Source organism: Prunus avium, chromosome 3 (genome assembly GCF_965620075.1).
Source record: "Prunus avium chromosome 3, drPruAviu1.hap1.1, whole genome shotgun sequence".
In the NCBI taxonomy this organism is placed as follows: domain Eukaryota; kingdom Viridiplantae; phylum Streptophyta; class Magnoliopsida; order Rosales; family Rosaceae; genus Prunus; species Prunus avium.
Window position 1 is genome coordinate 3,424,321 of NC_142286.1, and position 22,102 is coordinate 3,446,422.

Consider the following 22,102-nt stretch of genomic DNA (forward strand, 5'->3'; position numbering starts at 1 on the left):
TATGTTCCAGGTACACCATGTGGCTTGTGTACCATTCAATAAACATAAGACATGTGGAATTATTATTTATCTTACTGCATTTCTTTTTATTACATGTGGCGGGCTGCATTGGAAATATTCCAAATGTCCTCCGTCTATAGGATGGTACACCAGCCACGTGGTGTACCCGGAACACCATTAATTTTAATTCTTAATGTTTGCATTAACTAACAGTATTTTCTGATATTTTGAATGTTTCCTCAGTCTCTGCCTTTTGCTTTACATTTTAACTAGCCTCTCTGCACGCGCTTCCGCGCTTGAGAGAGGGTTTTTTTTTTTTAAATTTAAATTTATTTTAAAATTAAAAAAGATAATAGATAGTTGTGTTCCATAAAAAGAGGATCTATTATCTGATTTTTCTTTTAATTTTAAATTTTTTTAACATGAAAAAGTATGAATTTACCATGTTATCCTCATTTAATTAATAATTTCAATTCTTAATGTTTGCATTAACCAAGGACATTTTCTGGTATTTTGAATGTTTCATCATTCTCTGCCTTTTGCTTTATATATATAGAAGATAATAAAAAAAATAAAAAAATAAATAATCGTTGATATTTTCAAGTTTATACCTAGAATAAGAATATTATTTTTCGCCCGACGTAGGAGTTAGAATCCGACCCAATTAACCCCACCGACCTGGTACTTATTCTTTTCCTTTCTCTTCTCTACTTTTGGTTCGATTTGGGGAACACGTAAAAATCCTCTCTTTCTCTTCGCGCGAGGCAGCCGAACCCTAACAACTCTAACCCTAGAACTAGAAGTCTCTTCTTCTCTCTCTCTCTCTCTCTCTCTCTCTCTCATTTCACCATGGCTCCTCACATGTCCTCTTCCGATCATGACCCGAACTCTGATGCGTCCAAGGCCCGCCTCTACAACCCGTACCAGGACCTCCAGGTCCCGATGCGAAACCTCTACCAGCTCCCAACGTCCCCGGAGTTCCTTTTCGTCGAAGAGGCTCGCCGTCAGCGTCGCTCCTGGGGAGAAAACCTAACCTTCTACACCGGCTGCTCCTATCTGGCCGGCGCAATCGGCGGCGGCGCCACCGGTCTCGTCTCCGGTGTCCGCTCCTTCGAGGCCGGCGACACCACCAAGCTCAGGATCAACAGGGTACTCAACTCCTCGGGCCACACGGGTCGGGTCTGGGGAAACCGGCTGGGCGTGATCGGGTTGATCTATGCGGGTATGGAGAGTGGGATTCAGGCGGTGAGAGATACGGACGATGTTTTGAATAGCGTCGCGGCCGGACTCACCACCGGCGCGGTGTACCGAGCTGCGAGAGGCGTGAGGTCGGCCGCGGTGGCCGGAGCCGTCGGAGGAGTCTTGGTCGGTGTGGCGGTCACGGGGAAGCAGGCGCTCAAGCGATACGTGCCGATATGATCAGGGAGCGTTCGTTTGTGATGCCAGCGGTGTGGTATTATTGGCTTTTTCTCTGTCTCGTTAGGGTTTGGAAATTTTGATAGTCCCGTTAGGAATCGGAATTTATGATAAATGAATATATGTGGGCAATGCATGATGTTGCTGTGCTTGGAATTTTAAATGGAATTGATTATTTTATTAACAAGTAGTTGAGCATGGGAGTGATCATGCTTTCATACTAGTTTTCTTGTTAAAAGTTCTATTGTAATTTGTCGAATTGTCCTGATAATGAATAATTGGGATGCATTTAAACTTCTGGGTTGCATTGTATATTCAATGATTTTTCAAATTTGCTTTCTTTAATAACATGTGATGTTCAATGTATTTAGTGATTACTTATTCTGTGGAATTGTTTTGGTTTGATGTTCAGTTGACATCTTTTGTATCTATTGTTTTCAGTAGTTGATTCATTATGTCTGTAGCATGTTCTGATTTTAAAGATTGTCAAAGGATGTATGTTGCTAATGCTATTTTAAGCAAGATGAAAGGGTTTCCTCGGATGTTGGTCATCTATTTTTTTATGTCAAATTTGTTTCAATCTGTCTTCGTTTCATGTTCGAAATTATGAATCCCTTCAGGGCTATTGATGCTAGAGAGAGGGCCATTGTGGCCTTTGGCATTCTTATTGTTAGAATCTCTCTTATGTTACTGGTTCGCTTATACCTTTACGGAGATGTGAAGATGAGGTGTGGATACTGTTATGTTAGAAATCTTGCACTGAATATCAATTCGAGTAATACTTGTTGAGTGGTACAGGGCACCCTTATTTTGAGCGAATTTAGGAATCTAATAAATTTTGATTTGGGAATAATAAGATTCTTGTTTTGTGGTCTTCTGTTGATGTAGGTTGCATACATCTAGAAAGTGAAATATAGACATAATAGCTCATCTTTATGAACTACTTTGATACCGTAGCGCTGTCACATTGTCCGTAGCGGTAATATTACTCTTGTATTCCACTAGGTGCAGTATCTTACGAAATTGAAATCATGCCTTTGACGTTTTCTCTCCATATATTATTGTATCTTGCTTTTTGCCTTGTATTTGAACCTGGTTGAGCAAAAAAAGCTACAAGTTTTGTCACCTGGAATGCTGTCATCTCTCACCAGGAACCCTATAAGTGTTTTACTAGCTACTGCAGGTGGTGTGGGTAGTTTTGAATGTGAAACCAACGTTAAAGTACTAAGAATCTCAACTCCAATTTGAATTTCTTGGAGCCATCCTAAGGATCAGCAGTCTAATACGAAGAAATTATCACAAATCGTATTTGTATGATGTTGAAAGTAGGTTTACTGAGTTCATACAGTGCTTTATGATTAGATAATTTGCTTTGGCAGTATTTCTGACCTCACAATCTTCAACCATGGAAGGTCCTCCCTCATTCAATTTTGTGATCTACTTTGAATTTGTGAAAAGGTTAAACAGAATAGTACATGACATCTGGGGAGTTTCCACTTCTAGACACATAGTTTCAATTGGGGATACGAAGAGAATCAGTGAAGTTGATTTGTGAATTTTGCTCATATGAGCTATTTCATTGAATAATGCTACAATTGGTCTTCCGGCCTAGTGGATACTTTTCCTCGTTAAGCATACGGTTTGCCTTGTGCAAGATTTCCCTGATAAAAAGAAAAAAAAAATCTAAATAGAGATGGAAGAGAAATGGATTGAATTAAAGTGGTATGTTTGTCTTTTCAAAACATCCTATTAGTTTTAAGAGGAATGCTATTCACAATCGCTCAAAAGCGATTGTCAAAGGACTTGCTATACACGTGTACACGTTCTCATGCCTTCCAAAAAACAAATGATTTTTTCTCTTTCTTCTCTCGGTTGCCTCCCTCTCTCTCTCCCTTTCTTTTTTTAATTAGCTTTTCTCTCTCTCTCCCTCTTTTTTCTCTCCGCCTGTCTCCATCTCTTTTTCCATCGCTCTCCCTCTTCTTCTCTCTGTTGCCTCCCTCCTCCTGCTTCTTCTATTCTCTCTCTCCCTCTCTTCTTCTCTCCGCCTGTCTCCATCTCCCTTTTTTTTTTTTTTCCATCGCTCTCCCTCTCTTCTCTCCTCCTCCTGCTTCTTCTACTTCTTATTTTCTTTTTCCCCTCCGTCTTCTTCTCTGTGTCTGTCTCCATCGATGGGTTGTAAAAACCCAAACTTTTTGTAACACAAAAACAAAAACCCCAAGCTTTAAAAACCCAAACTTCTTCCTCTCTGTGTCTGTCTTCCCCCAAATCACAGTTCTCTCCCTCATATTTCTTAACTTTCTTCTCCTTTTTTGTGTTCATTTGATGGGTAATGATTAAATCAGCAGGAGAGAAACGCAGCAATTGTGGGAATCAGAAACACAAAAACTCAAGGAGAGAAACACAAATTTGCAGCGTCATAGAGAAAAGGAGAGAAACACAGAAATTTTTTTGGAGAAACGAAGGGAAAAAACAAGACTAATAGGACGAAGGGGAGAGAAAAGGAAGACAATAACTCGCGAAGAAAATAAATAACTAGCCTAGATTGATTTGTGTTTAGTTGTTGTCTGGGCTTAGCCCCAGTTTGTTAAGAAGTAGAAGAAGCAGGAGGAGGGAGGCAACAGAGAGAAGAAGAGGAAGAGAGATGGAAAAAGAGATGGAGACAGGCGGAGAGAAAAAAGAGGGAGAGAGAGAGAGAAAAACTAATTAAAAACAGAAAGGGAGAGAGAGAGGGAGGCAACCGAGAGAAGAAAGAGAAAAAATCATTTTTTTTTTGGAAGGCATGAGAACGTGTACACGTGTATAGCAAGTCCTTTGACAATCGCTTTTGAGCGATTGTGAATAGCATTCCTCTAGTTTTAAAGATCATGGTCGTCGTCGCGGCCTCGGCTCCATCCATTTTGCTCTCCGCTGTGCGAAGTGCAGGAGAACAGTGCACGATTGGTGGTGATCCCTGAAGTCGTCCCAAAAGCACGTTGGGGATCATCCCCTGCTAGAAGTTAATAGTGGCTCCATTATCTATCAACACTACTATCCTCATCCACCTCAACGCAAAGGTTGTATGAAACATTTCACACCTGTATATCAACTACTGATATAAAAACGTTTCGCCCAGTCTTTTAGACTCGAGGCTATATTTCTTAAGTCTATGTTTTAATGCAAAATGTTAGTTTTCAGAATTTCCCAAGATTTGCACATGAAGAAATGTGAAATGTATTTCTGAAGGCTATAATTGATAGCTATAACCACGTATAATGGAGAAACACTTAAATGAAACGAGGATAGTACTATTTTGTTATTCTCTACCAATCACGGTATGCCACGCGTGATAACTTTTCTACGTGACAGTATGTAATTGGTTGGGGATAGGATTGTTTCAGACAAGTTTTTCTGCACTTAGTGAGGCCTAGTTACCACTTTGTGATAGAAAGAGCTGCATGGTGAGGGTAGCAAGAATGCATCTTACAAATGCAAGTAAGGAGTGCTGAGCTAAGACAGGAGAACAACAATGTTATTTACGTATGAAAGTAATATTTGAATAGAAGTTGTGGCATTATAACCAAATCTAAACCTTCCAATATTCACAATTATCTGAGGAAAAACATGGGTTAAAGTCAAATTTCTTCTCGCATGCAATGGGGTATTATACTCTACATGAGCAAAATTACTTCTGAAATCCGAACCCTCGAACAACCCCTTTTATTTCAAAAAGCTATGACAACTTGAATTAAAAATGAACACTACAAAGTGAATTCCTCAGTTATACAATCATCCGAAGCCCAAGTTAAAGACTGAGAAGAACAGCTGGGTGTCATTCAATTCCCTTGTCTTGACAAATCACACAAGGGAAAAAATTATTTGAATTGAAGATCAAAAAGCCGTTTATTTAGAGCAACATCGACTCGGGGTTCTCAATGTAACCTTTGAATGCTTTAAGCCATTCCGCACCGATTGCACCTAAACAAGAGCAAGCGGCATTAAGTTGTTATGTATTTCAGAGACGTATACAGCTAGTCCTAATGATTTGAGATTTTCAATTCCAAGAATACATCAGATGGGCATACCATCAATAACACGATGATCACAGCTTAGTGTTACAGACATGAAGGAAGCAAACTTGTATTGCTCGGGCCCAGAACTAGATACAACCCTCTTCTCAGCTGCTCAGGGTCAACACAGAATAAACATAAAGATAATTTTGGTCCAAAGAAGACATAATTAAGTTCCAAACTTACCTGATCCAACTGCAAGAATGCCTGATTGAGGAGGGTTAATGATGGCACAAAATTGCTTGATGCCAAATGGACCTCCCAAATTCGTTACTGTAAATGTGCCTCCCTTCAAAGAGTATAAAACAATTTTAGATCAAAACCACAAGGTTATTACCTGCAGACAATAAGGGACATAGAAATGTTACTAACCTCATAATCTTCTGGCTTTAAGCTGTTCTCTCTGGCTTTTTGGGCCAGCTGCCTGACCTCCTCAGCTATGCTGGAGAGTCCCTTCTTGTTCGCATCCTACAAATTTTACAATGTACAATCAGGTGAACTGCCGTTATAACTAAGTATCCCCAACAGCACAGGACCAAGCCAATCACTCACCCTAACGACAGGCACAAAAAGTCCATTTTCTGTCTGCACTGCAACATTAATGTTCACATTGTGAAACCTGAGAATAGAAAACCGCAAAGTATTATTTCAACTGTAATATGGCAACTTAATTAAGACTTTTGTATCTAAACTCACTGGCGGATGTGATCATCTGTCCATGAACTATTGCATTGAGGAACCTTTTGAAGAGCCAAAGCAGCAGCCTGCAGTAATAGTAGCATTGGAGTGAATCTACAGTCATAAAGGTGTTATATACCTCCAGTATACTTGATTTTTTATTTGGTCTTACAAGAACTTATAACTTATCTGGGTTCTAGTGATCTCTAGAACCCATCAGTCTCCCCCTTCATATACCCTTTTGATAGACTAGAAGCCACTCTAATGATCATAAAATTTCATTTCATCATTCTAGAGATCACAAGAAACCCGTTATCTCATCCTGCATTCAAGCACCTCATAAATTCCATTGGTCTTACCATGGATGGAAATTTGAACCTCAATTGGGTTCTCAAAAAATTCAGTGAAGAAAAAATCGTGTACCTTAATTACGAGATCATTAACAGATAACCGCTTCCCACCTGATGCTTCTTGTAATGCATTGAGTTGGCCTCTCAAACTGCAGATAAAATAAGAGTTAAACATATTGCAAGATATGCAATTAGTACAATCTTTAAATTGGTCAGAAAATTATACTCACTCCATGAGTCTGTCAACACATGTATCTACAGTCAAATAATAATGAGGAATTGTTTGCTTTGATAATAATAATCTCGAAGCTGTGATCTGCAAAAATCAGGCCAGATATAGCTTCAGAAAGAATAAACTTTGAAGTAACAATAGAGATTAAACAATTAATAGATGAAAAGTCCTTTGAAACATGTAAGTGAAACAAACCAAAGAAACATGTCCAAAATTTCCAGAGACAGTACTTCAGGTACACCAAAGAAATAAATATAGCAGTGAGAAGGAGTGGATAGAAACAATTTTGCCACAAGGAAAGGGCAATAGCAAGAAAAATAAACAAGAAGGAAATGTTATGGCCCTGATGAGGTTTCATGCAGTAGACCCCAGTAGTTAAGATCCAACTACAAGTACAAATCTCAACACATGAAATAAACAGAAGATATTGGCCTAGATATCACATAAAAACGATTCCATGCATCCTCTCAAAACCATTAATTATGACATAAAATAAGTACAATAATTACTTCTAATATTACCTTCCGTATCTGAGAATGAGGGATATCGGTGTAATCTAATGCTGATGCTGCAGGTGCCCCGCCCTTAGCTTTGGGAGCTTCCTTCCCACGGGAAGCTACATAATTATGAGAAAACAAAAGAAAAAGATCAAACACAGTTTTTAATCATCAGCTGGATTAGATTTTTCTTCACAAGGAAAATATGGTAGACAAAAGGTTTCAAGGACGAAATGAGCCAAAAATAAATTAAAGTTAAAATAACAAAGAGTGACAAAAGTATTAATTACTAAACACGAGTCTTGGATAATACCCAAATACTCTTCAACATCAGCCTTCACAATGCTTCCATCAGGACCCGTTCCTTTGATACTTGATAGGGGCACCTAAAGCAACACAGAAATCAGAATTGGCTCAATGACGGTAAGTGTTTCCTACCATCAAATGATAATAACTCAGCCACAGCAATTGATATGGCATACCTTGTGCTCTTCAGCCAAGTTTCTTGCAAGAGGACTAGCGAATATGCGATCTCCAGAAGGGGCAGCTGCACTGGGCTTTGAAACCTTTGGCTCTGGAGAAGTAACTGGTTCTACAACCACCTCCTTTTTGGGAGGGGTAGGCTCAGGTGACTCTTTAGCTGCAGCAGCACCGGCACCTGATGTTGATGGTGTGTAATCTTTAAATTTTGCAATATCTTCCTCATCTTCAACAGTTATTGCAATCACCTATGTGCCAACGCCATTAGCAAGTACTCACATTATGCCAAGATGTTTCTTTCAATTTAGCCTAATTTACTCCCATTGGAATGATGAAATAAACATCCACCCAAGTTCCATAACAGTGAACTAAATCAATACCTCACCAACTTTGATTCCTTGGGTCCCATCTCCTCGTACAATCTTGGCAAGATAACCGTCTTCCATGCTTTCCATCTCCACTGTAGCTTTATCCTTAACACGTAGGTGGATATAAAGTACATGTCAGCTTTCCATCATGAAAAGAAGCACATAAAACTAACAATATGCAGATACGCAATCAACAGCCTCAACAGGTAAGTGGATGTAAAGTACAGGAACCTACAGTTTCAACTTCACAGAGCACTTCACCAGGAGAAACTTTGTCGCCCTCTTTCTTCAACCACCTTGCAATATTACCCTGCATATCATAAAAGCATGACTTAGAAGGAAACAGTAAATTTGGGAAGGTATGACATTCCAATAAGCCTCAAAACAGTATGTACCTCAGACATAGTGGGTGAAAGAGAAGGCATTCCAAGTTCTTGGTGTGGAGGAAGGGCTGAAGGGTGTTACACAGATGAGTTAGATGATCATATGACTCAAGATAACACTTTTGAGGATGACCAATTCAAAAGTACAAAATGAAAGAAGATCGCAATTCAAAAGGAGATGCATATCCCAAAAATAATCAAATAAAATATTCACAATAATCTCACAGTTTCACACAATTTTTTTTGGAATCCTGCTGTGCAATTATGCTGAACAAACTAGAAGATGAGAAATGTTGATCCATGCACACATGTGCACACACTCACAATATGTTGAAATAAACTCACATTAAGAAAACTACTTCCCTATGCATTAAAGTAGCAGGGATCTTGAAAATATAATAAATAAATCATTATTAGAAGATTAATGGCTAGTACCTACCCTCGAACCTTAAAAATATCCAAATAGAGTTATGGGAATGAAAAATTAACCAACACAACAAAGCCACAGTCATTGATGACAACAATACACTTTCTATTTCCATCATGACTAACCTAGAAATAGATGAGCTTGAGAAATCTCTGAACAGATAATAAATTATTATGGCTCTATGCTAGAAACTTGTGTAGTTGAAGCAGCTCTTATAAGGAACATGAAATGCATCATCATACTAGGAGATCCAAAAGCCAATGTTCACTCAATGACACAAAAGTGCATAACAAAATTAGATAGATGCAAAAGACCAAGATCATACCTGCATCGGATGAAAAGCCTCTCCTCAATTGCACCTGCATACTGATATAAGGGAAAAGCAGATGTATCAAATAAGAATTTTCCACACAGATACAAAGTAACAAAATCTAGGACAGCATACCATGAAAGCTGTTTGTTGGATACCGAACCAGAGAGTGAATTTCCTAGTTTCATTGTCGTTGAGACATCCCTGGTAAATGTACCCGACAATGATTTCTACAAAACACGACATATGATGGTGTTATATAATTGATACAAAGTTCACTTTGTAAAAAAAAATTAAAAAGTTTGTGAAAAGATTACTAATAAAAATAAATAAATAAAAGATAAACGATTAAAACTTTTGCATCTATTGCCATATTAACATGATGGAAACTAGTTTAACTTACAGTGGTACTGCTGAAAGACCTACAAACCCTTGCTCTTTCTGAAGGCAAATAACTGTGGCGATGGGCCTTCCATATATCTGAGATAAAATTGACCTTGCTTAAATCAACTAAACAAAATTCGGAAGCAATTAGAGAAATAATCCAAGTGGCTAGTTGCATCCAAATGACGCCATATATCTTGTGTCACACATTGTACAACAAGAAACCTTTAAAAAACCTACTAGGAAATCCCTGGACTCCAGCTTAAAGACAGCCATAGTAAACTAATGCAGTTAGGTCATCAGGTCAGCAAGTTATTACTTATTTCATTTCACACGGAAAACAAAAAAAACAAAAAAATAAATAACATAGGATCAGCTTCATCATCTCATATCTACAATATCACCTTATTTAATCTGCTTAATTCTAACCATCAGGTCTGAACAAAACATATTCATGGTAACAATTTATCAGGATTAGCTACTTCTGTACTCATAAGCAAGATTAGCTTGAGAAATTGACAGGAAGAACTAGTTAACACTTGAAACAAATACATACATACACCACAAGAAAAAAAGGGGGCATTCCATTTCACTTACCAATAGATGGTTGAGCATCATGAGAAAAAAAACGAACCAAGAGGGCCTGCTCTTGCCGTAGTAAGTTGGGAGCATTCCTTAACTGCAGTGCACACAAATATTGTACAAAATTACGTCTTAAGAACCATAAGTTACATAGATTAATAATTGAAACATACCTAAATCAATGATATAAAACACCTACAAACAGAAAAACAAAACAAAAAAAACAAGAGCAATACATTTTATATAATTGCCTATCTTAATTCGGCAACGTTAGCTAGTAAACACTATTTGGTTAATTGGGCAATGTTAGCTTGTAAACACTATTTGGTCATGGTAACTACAACATAAATAGAAAAACTTGTATCAACAAAAAAACCCAAAAACTAGACTTCAAAAAGCATGATACTCTGCCTAAAATTCCAAAACTAGTAAAATTCAAATTAATAACACCCTGGACATAGTATAGCTAAATTACCCATTTGAGAGAATTCAGTCTGAAAGTAACACCACCTACCTCCATCTATATAAACACACGCCCAGCCTCAAAAAACAAAGAAACAAAGACCACATAAAAGAAATATATACAGAAGACAGTCCCTACTCGCTATCAAATTTCGAGTTAATCAAAAAGAATGAAAAGTTATACTGAAGTATAAACAGTATCTTCCAATTACTACCAAGTTAGAGAATTTAAGTCTTCGAGTGAATTAAATCAATATAATCAAATCTAAAACGAGGCTGAGATTCAAGATTTGTGAAACTAAAACAGTAAAAACGCAGTGCCTGGCGACAAACCCATTAACGCAATAAGCTTTAAATTGAGAATCTCAATGACTGAATAAAAACCAATCACTAAAACTCTGAAAATTATCACCAAAAGGCAAAAAGTGACAAAATAAATAAAATTTTCATGAGAGAAATGGTGAAATTGAAGCTCACCTTTTTCGAGTGGTGGATGATATGAGATGCGTAAGACATTTTTCTGGTACCAAACCGATCAAATACCCAGAAAAAAAACAGTGAAGCAGGGGTGTTAGGGTTCGATGATCGAACCAGATCGCACTGACTTAGTAAAATATATATAGGTTTTTGTGAATTATATTTGTGCGTTGGAGAGAAACTGAAATGGAGGAGGAGATGCAAAGAGAGAGTTTTTGGGCTGGGCTTTGTTTATTTGTTTATTTGTTTGTTTGTTGAGATGAGTAGGCGCCCGCCTTTCTGGAATTACCTAACTTTGTTTAAGCTTACAAAACTCACTACCTCACTGAGTAGGTGTGCTTGCTGCATTTCACGAGCCGTCAAATTTTTACAGCTGAAATGGTCCTTTTTTTGTTGGGGCCATAGTTTAGCAAAAAATAAAATAAAAATAAAAACAAGATATCTTTCTTGGGTTTAAAACCGACCGCTAGTCGGGCTTTGTGCATGATGTTCGTTCTTTAATAAATATTGGGTTGTCGATATGACATCGATAATGTGTCGATATGATATCGATAATGTGTCGATATCATTGTCATTAACAAAACATATCAACATATTATCACTAGATTGATACGCATATTGATAATATGATCTTTTTACATGATGTCCTACATATAGAATTTCTATTTAAACAACTCCAAAAACAAATTTTAAAAGCCAAAAGTATAACTTGACCTTTTTTTCCTAATGATTTTATTCACAATCAAAAGTTTATTCTCCATGCTATAGGGATGTTTGGTTGCATGAAGGAATGAAATGGAAATGACTAATGAGAGTGAAATAGAAATTATATAACTTGGTTGTAAATTGGAATCAAATCTAGGCTCAAGTTTCTTGTCCCAAATTCCATGTCGAATTTAGGGTTTTAAGTCTCGTTTCATTGAGTACTAAAAATTAGTTTGTTTCTAGGGTTCTTGGTTTGGTATGTTGATTCAAGTTCAATTTCGGAACTTAAATTTAGAGTCACATGCTCCTTATCAAGGTATGAGTTTTGGAAGTTGAAATATTTGAGAGTAAAGTGAATTGTATGAATGAAATGTGCATTCCTTACTCTAATTTGAAATGCCAATTCTAGTGTGAAAGGAGCATCATCAAGTTATATATTTGAACCAAATAATGGAGTGGACCTTCAGATTTTGCATAAAACTATAGTTTTTTTTTTAATTTTTGTTGAGGGATAATTTTAAAATTTAAGCTAACCATTTGTTTAAGCTCCTCATATTAGACCTTCATAGCTTTAAAGAGCCAAAATCCATATCTTTGACCAAACCAACAAACCTTCCACACTTGTGAAAAGTAGTTTTTTTTTTAATTTATAAAATAAAAATAATTGGGGGCCATTTGAATTTATAAAGAATTATTGGGCCGCAAAGTATAATGTTGCGTGTCTGGGCCCATCAAGACATCGATCTTCTAACATGGGCTTTATCCAAATAAACGAAAGGACACGGGAAGCGGGAGAGAGACAGATGTCGTCCTCTTCCCTCGAAAACTGTTTAAGAGAGAGACAGAGTGAGTGAGAGAGAGAGAGAGAGAGAGGGCTTTAGACAGAGAACAGGGAGAGAGCTTTGAGGGGGGAGAGAGAGAGAGAGAGAGAGAGAGAAGGAACGTATAATGGGAAACCAAAAGCAAAAATGGACGGCGGAGGAGGAAGAAGGCCTACTGGCCGGAGTTGCAAAGCACGGCCCGGGCAAGTGGAAGAACATTCTCAAAGATCCCGAATTTGCCCGTGTCCTAATACACCGCTCCAATATCGACCTCAAGGTTCCCTCCTATTTACATATATTGCCACTTACTTCCCTCTTTCCCTCTGTTTTTGTTTTTGTTTGTGTTGACAAGTTTTAAAATTAATAAATAAATAAAAATTTTGGTTTTGTGAAAGCTGAATTGGTGGTGGTTGATTGAACTGTTAGACAGATAGATAATTAATTCAAGTTCTGAGAAATATGTAATTTCCTGCTTAGAAAACAGAGGGAAAGAAACCCTAGGTTTGGTTTTGTCCAATGTGCATTTGGTTATGTTTTGTATTGGCTGCTGCTGTAAAGCTTCATGGAATTGAAGTAGCCCGTAAAATGTGACTCTCTCTGGTCTCTTCTTTCGTTTTTAACATATGATGGTTTTCAAATGCTGTTTACTTGTCTCATTTTTGCTGTTTGGTCCCTTCTTTTGTTTTTTTTTTTTGTTTTTCGAAAAAGAAAAAAAAGCTGTTTACTTGTCTCATTTTTGCTCTTGTATCAGGATAAGTGGAGGAACTTGAGTGTTAGTACTTCTGGACATGGTTCTAAGGACAGACCAAGGGGTACAAAGGTAAAAAATTGTGCGGCTGCCCATCACCTTGTTCAGAACTCTGCTCCTACTGCTTCGGTTCGTCCCAATGCATCTCCTGCTTCAGCTCCTCCCAATTCATCTCCTGCGTCAGCTCGTCCCAATGCATCTCCTGCTTCAGTTTGTCCCAATGCATCTCCTGATGCCATGATGGACGATGCGGTTAATAGCGCACCAGAATTGAAAAGTGCTTCACAGTGCGTGTTTTTCTGATCCTTATGTTGTCAGTCGATAGAAACTGTGTTACATATTTCTTGTTGATACTGCTTTTTTTTTTTAGACCGCGTTTTAAATAAACATGATGTTTTTGACTGTGTTTAAATTGTAGTAGAAAGTCTAGAAATGTACGGTATGTCTTATAAAACATTTTAGATTATGGTTGCCAAAGATGGAGGGATATATTCCTGAATCCCAATATGCTGCTGAGCAGAGCTCTTTCAATTTTCCTCTTTTCAGACAACTTGAATTAAGAATTGAAATACGTTTGCTTCTCTTGGACTGGGTTGAAACACAGTTTAAGGGGGCATTAGAGATCTTTGAAAATGTCAAAGCTGTCTAAATTTCTTAAACTAGATAGAGCCAGCGTTGACCTTTTGTGTATTATGATATAGTATGGTAGGAGGAAATGAGCTATTTACTACAGATCCAGCATGTTTGTATGATATAGATGCAATCGTGCAACCTCTATTGTGATAGAAATCGAAATTTAGTTTGTTCGTTAGTTTGATTGTTCCATTATTTATCACAAGTTAAAACTGTGCTATTTACTGTCTTAACCATTCTAAAATTATTCTGTTTTTTTTTAGAGTTGATAGCCACACTTGTTAATGTAATTCTTCTGCCTTATGGATAGGTTTTTGTTTGAGGTATCTTCAAGGTACTTGATCCATTCTTTATTTATTTTATTTTTTAAAACTATGTTCAACAGGTACGATCCAATGATTTTCCAGGCCCTTTCAACGATGAAAGATATGAATGGATCTGATTTAGGTGCCATTCTTAACTTTATTGAGGTCAGAAAGAGGTCTTTTGTTATGTGTTATTAAAAATATCTTATCAAATCCATTTATTCTGAAAAAACTGTATTAGCTTATGGAATATTCGTAGCTTAGTTGGGAACCCTGCTGCTGAAATGTAAAGGAATTATGATGGGAAGAATCCTGCATTGCATGAATCTTTTCAACTCACCATATATTTAAAATTAAAATTTTGTTGCCTGAACCAAAGACTCGAGCTGTGTAAGGTTGGGAAGGTATATGTTAGTTTCATTCACCTTCCATGGGGTTACCAGTTGACTTCATATTTCTTTATCTGAGCAGCAGAATGGCACAGTTGCTGACTCCTTGCCTCTCACTTGTATTTTTGAGTTAGCAATTAATCTCTAGCTGTCTTTTTAAATTTCATCTTAGTACAAGAAAGATGGTGACTGTCTTGATAAACATACTGCAGCAAAGGCATGAGGTACCCGTACCACCAAATTTCAGAAGGTTATTGGGTCCAAGGTTGAGAAGGCTTGTTTCACAAGGAAAACTGGAAAAGGTTTATGATTTTTTAGTACTTCTATTTTCTTTCTAACATTTCTCTATGTTGCTATGTTGAGTGCTTCTGTCCTGTCAAAATTTTGTTCCCAATTATACGACACTCTAATGATGCTTAAACATTCTGAGATTTCCCTTCCTCCTAAATGTAGGTGCAAAATGGCTACAAGTTAAAAAAAGATGCAACATTTGGAACAAAAACACCTACACCCACGCGAAATCATAGGGATATTAGGCCCCGGAAATTGCAGAATTCTGGGTCAATGACATTTACTGAAACAGTGCAGGATGCAGCTGAAACTGCTGCCTATAAACTTGCAGACGCTGAAGAGAAATCCTTTGTGGCTGCTGTAGCAATGAAGGAAGCAGACAGGATTTCAAAGATGACAGAAGATAATGAGTCAGTTTTACAGCTAATTGAAGAGATTTATGAACGATGTAATGTCGGAAACGCATATGCTTACTTTAGTCATTGTTAGTCTTTCCATTATCTTGATCCGTCTTACCTTCATAACGTTTGTTTCAATCTTACAGGTTCACGTGGTGAAGTTGTCACCTTGGCGTAGGTCATCAACTGTAAGTCTGATTAGTGGATTCCTTGTAACTTATCCGTATGTAAATTCGTTGATCCAATCACACAGTTTAAGCTCCTTCCTTTTCATGAAAATGCATTAGTATGCTGTTATACCAGAAGTCAATTCCATTTGGATGGTGTTTTGAGTGTGCCTGGATTCAACCTACAGCTATCTGCTTGTAAGGTGTTTGCCTAGGTGTTTTTGTCTGTTTGACTTGTGTACTCTAGCTGCTCGAAGTCTAGGGTTGGTTCAATGTTACATGCCCATTAGGAACTGGGAAGATTAAAAGCGTGGACATGGTTTAATTAGGGCTTTTTAGCATTCCCTTTCTATCTAGTTGACGATATCAAAAGAATAGGCAGAGGCTCATTTCCAATATGTATTCAATTGGGATTTTAAAAGACTATTTAGGGATAAAAAAAAGTCTAGTGGATTTATGCAGAATATAATGACTTATAGGATTTGATTTATGGATTTCTATAATCAAGATTTTTTACTTATGGATTTTGAAAGATTTATATCATAGGATTTATAAGATTTGAAAGGACCACATGGATTTAACTATCCATCATCATCCCTATTTAGAGTTAGCCTCTTGTTCATGGCATGACTACACCTCTCCACTCTTGTGGTCCACCATGACTTGGATTAAGCAACCACAAGTGACAAGATCCATTATGCAGGACTATAATCACAGCCATGATGGAGCACATTGTGCTCTGTTAGGGTACTAGTGCCATGTCACCCACCATTTATAGATGTCCTGTTAACCTATTTGTAGGAAAATTAATGAGAGAAGATGTCCACAACACAGTATGTGAGTTCCTGAGTAATGCATGTGATTTGTTTGGCACTTCTATATATACATGCAGTGAGGCCAATTTTACCTAGAAAGAGACAAATATGAACTGGGATTTTCTAAAGTGACAGATCAAAAGGCTCTCAAACATGTTGAAATCAACTATAAAAGTTCCTTGAATTTAACTTCATTATTATTAGATTTTCATTATTCTAAATAAAGGATTGTCCATCTAATGATTTCATATTGTTCTTCGTCCTAGCTAGCTAGCTAACAGTCCAAGTTATCAGCGAGCTTCCAAGCAGGTGGTGGGCGGCTCCATGCGGCAACTGCTGCTGCTGCTCAAAATGGGGAAGCTCTTTGGAGTTTCCCGTCAGGTGGTGGGCGGCTCCATGCAGCAACTGCTGCTGCTGCACAAAATGGGGAAGCTCTTTGGAGTTTCCCATCAAACAGGTGGTGGGCGGCTCCAAGGGGTTGCACAACAGCCCACCATGTCCACCAGGGACCTTGTAAATAGATTCTTCCACACAACTCAAGTGTAATGAATCACATTAGGAAACAATTTAGGTGAAAGACCTATCACCAATAATAGCTTCACCTTGCGGTTTCTTTGCTTACAAAACTACCGAGTTGCTCCATTTGCCAGCTTTCATGAGAAGCAACATGTTCATGGAAAGGAGTGTATTGCTGCCAAAAACACATTGTGGATTTAATTTTGTTTGTTTTATTAATATCCAGAAACATTTCTTCTATTTAAAAGCAAGCAAGCCCGTTCATCAACATGAAGAAAAGTCAGGTTATTATTATACCTCCATCTTCACCACAAGTTCTTTGGCTTTTGGAGCAGAGACAACTATATGCCGAGCACATGGGTTGATGAAATCTTCAACGCCAGCAGAGAAAAAAATCTCACACAAAAAATCCGACGGTTTAGGGTGAGATTTGAGATGGGGTTTGATATTTATAGTTCCCACTAAAAAATTCCACACAATTCCACATTTAAAAGAATCCTTTGAAATTAGCAAGTTTTTAAATACTATATGACTTTTTAGTTACTTGTTTAAAGTCTTGATTGAATACCACTAGATTTGGTAACTCTTCTTTAAAAATCCTAATAGTCTTAATGGACTACCATAAAACTTGTTTATATCAATTAAAAGTCTTAATTGAATACCACAAGACTTGTTTATAATATTATTAAAATCTCAATTGAATACACCCGTTAGGATCATGTTTGGTTTTGAGAATTGTCAGACAATTTGTAAGATAAGATTAAATCGGAAATGAAACTTATAAGAATAGGAACATCACCAAACAAGCTACTTTTGTTGATGGAGCGACAATTATCCAGGGGTGACAGGGTTGGGCATTTTATAACCCATCAAATCGACCAAATTAACACAAGAAAAGTTATCAGTTGATAAATCGAACCGAATCAAATTGTGGATTATTTTAATGACATTATTGTTGTGTGTCAAGTTATTATTCGTTGGTTGAATGAATAAATATGAGATTGCATGCACTAAATTAATAAAACCACTCTGGATAATCAATTGCTCCCCCTCTCATCTCTCAATCTTACCCTCCCTCGATGAGTCTCTACATTTAAAATCGGTGCATTTTTCCGCATTTTACTTCATCTAGTCCATTACCATCTTCATCTTCATCTCCCCGCGTTGTCAAAACCAAACCAACCAATAAATGGACGAAATCGAACTAGTCTGAATTGTGCCTGGCCCAAATAAACATGCCTCGAATCAAAGTCCACATCAAATGAAATTCATGGAAAGACTAACAGCCAGTCAGCATTTCAGTATTCTTTGGGTCTTAACAATAGAAATTCCACCAAAGAAACTTTCACAAAATTGCTCGACTGGCAGACAACCTAAGAATCTGAAGGAGTGGTATCCCACAAACAATGCAACCTCACAATCAATATTATGAGCACAAATAACCTAAAGTGGCTCCTAGTTGACGCCACAATCCAAATATCAGGGCTCAGATTTATAAGAGCACAAGCCCGAGCTCCGACGGTCTCAATGCACTTCTGATCCGATAATTGTAGAGATAATAATGAAGCTTACCATCACCTGGCCCAAATTTTAGTTCCTTCAAGAATGATTCATTTTGCATGACATCCAATGCATTGAAAACATCATAATCGTTGCGCTTTGCAACAATAAGAGCATCATTCATCAACTGTAGCAAAGGCGTCTTTGTCGAAACATTATAATAGGAATAAGCTGCTTTTAAAGACGAATAATTCTGACTGCCAAGGATAGTCGAAGGAAGAGTGTAAAAACTGCAGAAATCAGTGATTTCATGAGTTTCTGGACTTTCAACTAGATAACTGTTCACAACATTCTCCTTTGGAAGAAGCCAGTGCTCCACGTCGTTTTCATCAAGATCAGGTGCAACAACAAACTGGCTCAAATAATCCCTAAGTAGCCGTGTAACTGCAGGAACATCATGGAGCTCCATTTTTCTGAACCCTGGGGTGACTGTTGACTCTGGTAACTTGTAAAGTTTGATTGTTCGACTCATTGTCATTCTTGCACCAAGTCTGGAGAACCCAACATCAATCAGCTTCTTTGGATTCAAAGATCTGTGCCAATATTGGCAAGTTGATATAGGCGTAGGGAGAACAACACCAGCAGTATAAGCAGCTTGCCATATATTCTCCAAGTGAACCCTCCTAGTCACCTCTTTGATCATAACAGGAGCAAGTCTCTTTGATCTAAGCTTCTTATGAACACATAAGAAATTAATCTCTGCCATGGTAACAACATCATTACGAACCCGGATTCTAGAAGGAACACCAGTAATGAAGGCAACCAACTTCTTTGAACTTATGACCCGGACACCAATGTGCCAACTCCTGAAATAACCTGGAGGCCGTAGCGCCCAACGAAGAAATTCCTTAGAATAATTAAATCTAAACATGTTCTCATCATCCTCAACATAGTTATTTGTAAGAAGGTTATAGACCTCAGTGCACATCTCTTCAGAGTCTATATCACATGTGGTCCATTCATAGAGATTAGGAAGTTTGTACGGTTCCTGTTTGACTTCAGATAATGGTGTTGGGTCCTCAATTGGACCTTCAGTCAAACTGTTGTCCCCGAGGTCCTTGAATTGCCCAACAGGTTGGGTTTCCCAAAATTTATGTTTCTTTCCAATAGAGAGAGATTCTTGAACCTTTCGGGATAGAGAATCAAGTGTAAGGTCATTCTCAGAGGGTGCATTTCCATCAGGATTGGGGTTTGGAGTGTCTTCAGGTGATCCAGAAGTTGGGTTGCTATCAACCATTTTGAACTAGTTTTAAGAAGACAGCCTGAAGGACAAATAACTAAACCAACTCATTATTCAACAACATATTTCTTTTTCTTTTTGCGCCAATAGACATCATAAAAAAGAATCCTCACCTAAGCTTGTTAACTGCTAACAAATATATATATATACTTTCAGTTACAACAATATATATCTGCTTAACTGGGATGACCAATGAGGACTTCATTTTCCTCTCTTTTTTCCAGTTTTGTAAAAACCTAAAAAACAACTAATATCATCCTAATTTAACCATACTGCACTGACTCAATGCTTCTTTGAAAAAAATAATAATTAAGTTAAACAAGCCAGGAATAACTATCTAAGTTACTTGAAACTAGTTTTCCATTTCCATTCTGTTTTCTCTTCTTTTTTTCTCACACTAAACACATCCGAGAAACCAAATTTCAATTTCTTTATATTATTCTCTTCTTAGCTCAATATTCCCACATGACTTTCCTGGATCGATAGTGAATCTTGATTTTCCCTGCGTTCCCTTAATTTTCTCAGCAACCAAACATGTTGAGAGACAGAATGCCTGGACGATCTAAGCAGCAGAATGATCAGAAAATCCCCAATAATCACTAGAAGGCACCGTTTTACTACGAATTCAGCCACAATTATAACCAATTTTGCTTCTCATTTCTCTAAACCCATACCAAAACCAGAAAATACAACAGGGAATACTACGCTGCTACTAATTCAGATTTTCTTTTCTATTTTATTTTCCGAAAGCAGAGAAACAGAAATTAAACATATATATTTTTATTTTATAAAAGGATGAACTGTTACCTGAAGTTTCTGTAATCACCGTAAAGTTTGGAGCCGATCTATCAGAGCTCGATCTAGGGTTTCAAGAGAGAGAGGAGCTTTGGAGAAGTCGAAGAGGGTGTGTCATAGATGATAGATGCTATAGAGTCGCTCGATCGTATGCAATTTTAAACTTGACTGATGGGCAAATTTGTCATTGTGTACGGGTGCGTATTGTTATTGATTGATTGATTGATTGATTGATTAATTCGATTCGCTCCAAATTTTCATGGAAAATTTAGTTATAATTATACCTCAAAAAAATGACCAAACAAAAAATAAAAGAAAATAGAAAAGCAAATGGGGAGCGTTTTTCCCTAAAAGTGATTTTGGCTTACAAATGAACCCTAAGTGATTATGAGTATTTATTTTTGCACACAATGTTCTATGTTCAAATTTCTTTATTTTTTCCTCAAGATTTTATGTTGTGATTCTTCCTTTTTTATGAGGTTGTATAGTTGTTTCAAAAGATTAAAACAAGTGAAAATGTAGATGTTCAAACTATATTTCCTAGTCAATAATTAGAGGAAACTACACTAGTCTCTATGGGAAATTTAGGGGTACATTCCTTGGCAGTAAGGTAAGACCCTCTTGTTAATCCTCCAATAGAATGTTGATCCAACAACACCACTAGCTAGACCCTCCAATTAGAGCTCAATAGATAAAACATGAATGTGATCAAATCTTCAATATGCATTCCATAACAATAGATTTTAGGAGAATCTTGAGGAAAATGGAAAAAGGGCTTGAAACCAGGATGAGGAATATGTGGTGAAAAAAATAGTCTTGTTGGGGTTAAAGTTCGGAAGGTAGTTTGAACACCAATTGTTTTTTTTAATTTTTATAATACAAATGATATTGGGGGAGGGGTTTTCTCACACATTGTTAAGGTGTTATGAAGGTTCGAACTTGACACCATTAGTCTACAAATCAATACCCTTTTCCACTGGACTATAACCCGTTAGCCCACAAAATACCTTTTGGTTAACTAGTTTGCTAAGAAATCACAATTTAACATCATAACGGAGACCTAGAACAAATCAATGGCTTTGCATTATTGGAAACCCAATATAATAGTAACCAGGAAATCCAAAGTGGAAATTTGATTCCCATTTGGCAAAATTCGATAGTGAGGGGCGCCATATATGGATTGCTCATGTTAACTTTTATATTAGCCACGATATTATTTCATTAAATTTAAGTGAAATTACTATTCAGACGAATCATATGACTAATATGAAAATACACATCTGTGATCCATATATGGCATCCTCACTATGGAACAACTCTTCGGATTTATTTGATATTGGCATAATGATGTGGCTGAACATATGACAAGTTGGTCTGTCGAGTCAAATAAATATTTCTTACAAAAAAATGCACATAATAATGGTGGCTGACTCTTATATGATGCTTTGCACTTGGCCACAAAACACAAGGCACCAAAAAAGCACCGGCTTTTTCCTGTTTTCCACGTCGTTTTTTATTGAAAAAAAGGTTACATTCCACATTGGATGTAAGTTTTCAAATTCCACTATGATTTAATGTTTATCTATAATACTTTGGTGGTTTGAATATCTCTCCTTTTACTTAATTA

General features: G+C 37.2%; 4 protein-coding genes across 6 annotated transcripts; 2 read left to right on the plus strand and 2 right to left on the minus strand.

Moving 5' to 3' along the window:
- Window positions 1-665: 665 nt before the first annotated feature.
- LOC148295455 (mitochondrial import inner membrane translocase subunit TIM23-2-like) lies at window positions 666-1,714 on the plus strand. Its single transcript, XM_088250363.1, has one exon. It carries the CDS (start codon window positions 850-852, stop codon window positions 1,417-1,419), a length of 570 nt encoding a protein of 189 aa, XP_088106489.1. The 5' UTR covers window positions 666-849; the 3' UTR covers window positions 1,420-1,714.
- Window positions 1,715-5,081: 3,367 nt separating this feature from the next.
- Window positions 5,082-11,359, minus strand: LOC110759460 (dihydrolipoyllysine-residue acetyltransferase component 3 of pyruvate dehydrogenase complex, mitochondrial). The gene is made up of 19 exons (XM_021961513.2): window positions 11,093-11,359; window positions 10,169-10,250; window positions 9,591-9,667; window positions 9,323-9,417; window positions 9,203-9,243; window positions 8,463-8,518; window positions 8,303-8,377; window positions 8,080-8,172; window positions 7,702-7,947; window positions 7,533-7,605; window positions 7,244-7,338; window positions 6,721-6,806; window positions 6,564-6,639; window positions 6,159-6,226; window positions 6,015-6,081; window positions 5,835-5,930; window positions 5,649-5,751; window positions 5,478-5,573; window positions 5,082-5,370 (listed from the first exon to the last, which is right to left on the minus strand). Exons 1-19 carry the CDS (start codon window positions 11,129-11,131, stop codon window positions 5,300-5,302), a joined length of 1,635 nt encoding a protein of 544 aa, XP_021817205.1. The 5' UTR covers window positions 11,132-11,359; the 3' UTR covers window positions 5,082-5,299.
- Window positions 11,360-12,594: 1,235 nt separating this feature from the next.
- Window positions 12,595-17,127, plus strand: LOC110759500 (telomere repeat-binding factor 4-like). Of its 2 annotated transcripts, none has more exons than XM_021961561.2 (7): window positions 12,595-12,895; window positions 13,370-13,653; window positions 14,385-14,469; window positions 14,906-14,995; window positions 15,147-15,432; window positions 15,529-15,570; window positions 16,631-17,127. In XM_021961561.2, the coding sequence occupies exons 1-6, from the start codon at window positions 12,746-12,748 to the stop codon at window positions 15,558-15,560; spliced, it is 927 nt and encodes a 308-aa protein (XP_021817253.1). In that variant the 5' UTR covers window positions 12,595-12,745; the 3' UTR covers window positions 15,561-15,570; window positions 16,631-17,127. The 2 variants fall into 2 exon arrangements, with proteins under 2 accessions (XP_021817253.1, XP_021817254.1); XM_021961562.2 differs by having other exon boundaries at window positions 16,635-17,127.
- A 768-nt stretch (window positions 17,128-17,895) lies between these two features.
- LOC110759479 (glycylpeptide N-tetradecanoyltransferase 1) lies at window positions 17,896-20,638 on the minus strand. 2 transcript variants are annotated; one of them, XM_021961538.2, is made up of 2 exons: window positions 20,488-20,638; window positions 17,896-19,702 (listed from the first exon to the last, which is right to left on the minus strand). In XM_021961538.2, the coding sequence occupies exon 2, from the start codon at window positions 19,675-19,677 to the stop codon at window positions 18,373-18,375; it is 1,305 nt and encodes a 434-aa protein (XP_021817230.1). In that variant the 5' UTR covers window positions 19,678-19,702; window positions 20,488-20,638; the 3' UTR covers window positions 17,896-18,372. The 2 variants fall into 2 exon arrangements, with proteins under 2 accessions (XP_021817230.1, XP_021817231.1); XM_021961539.2 differs by having other exon boundaries at window positions 17,896-19,717; window positions 20,488-20,627.
- Between the last annotated feature and the right edge of the window lie 1,464 nt (window positions 20,639-22,102).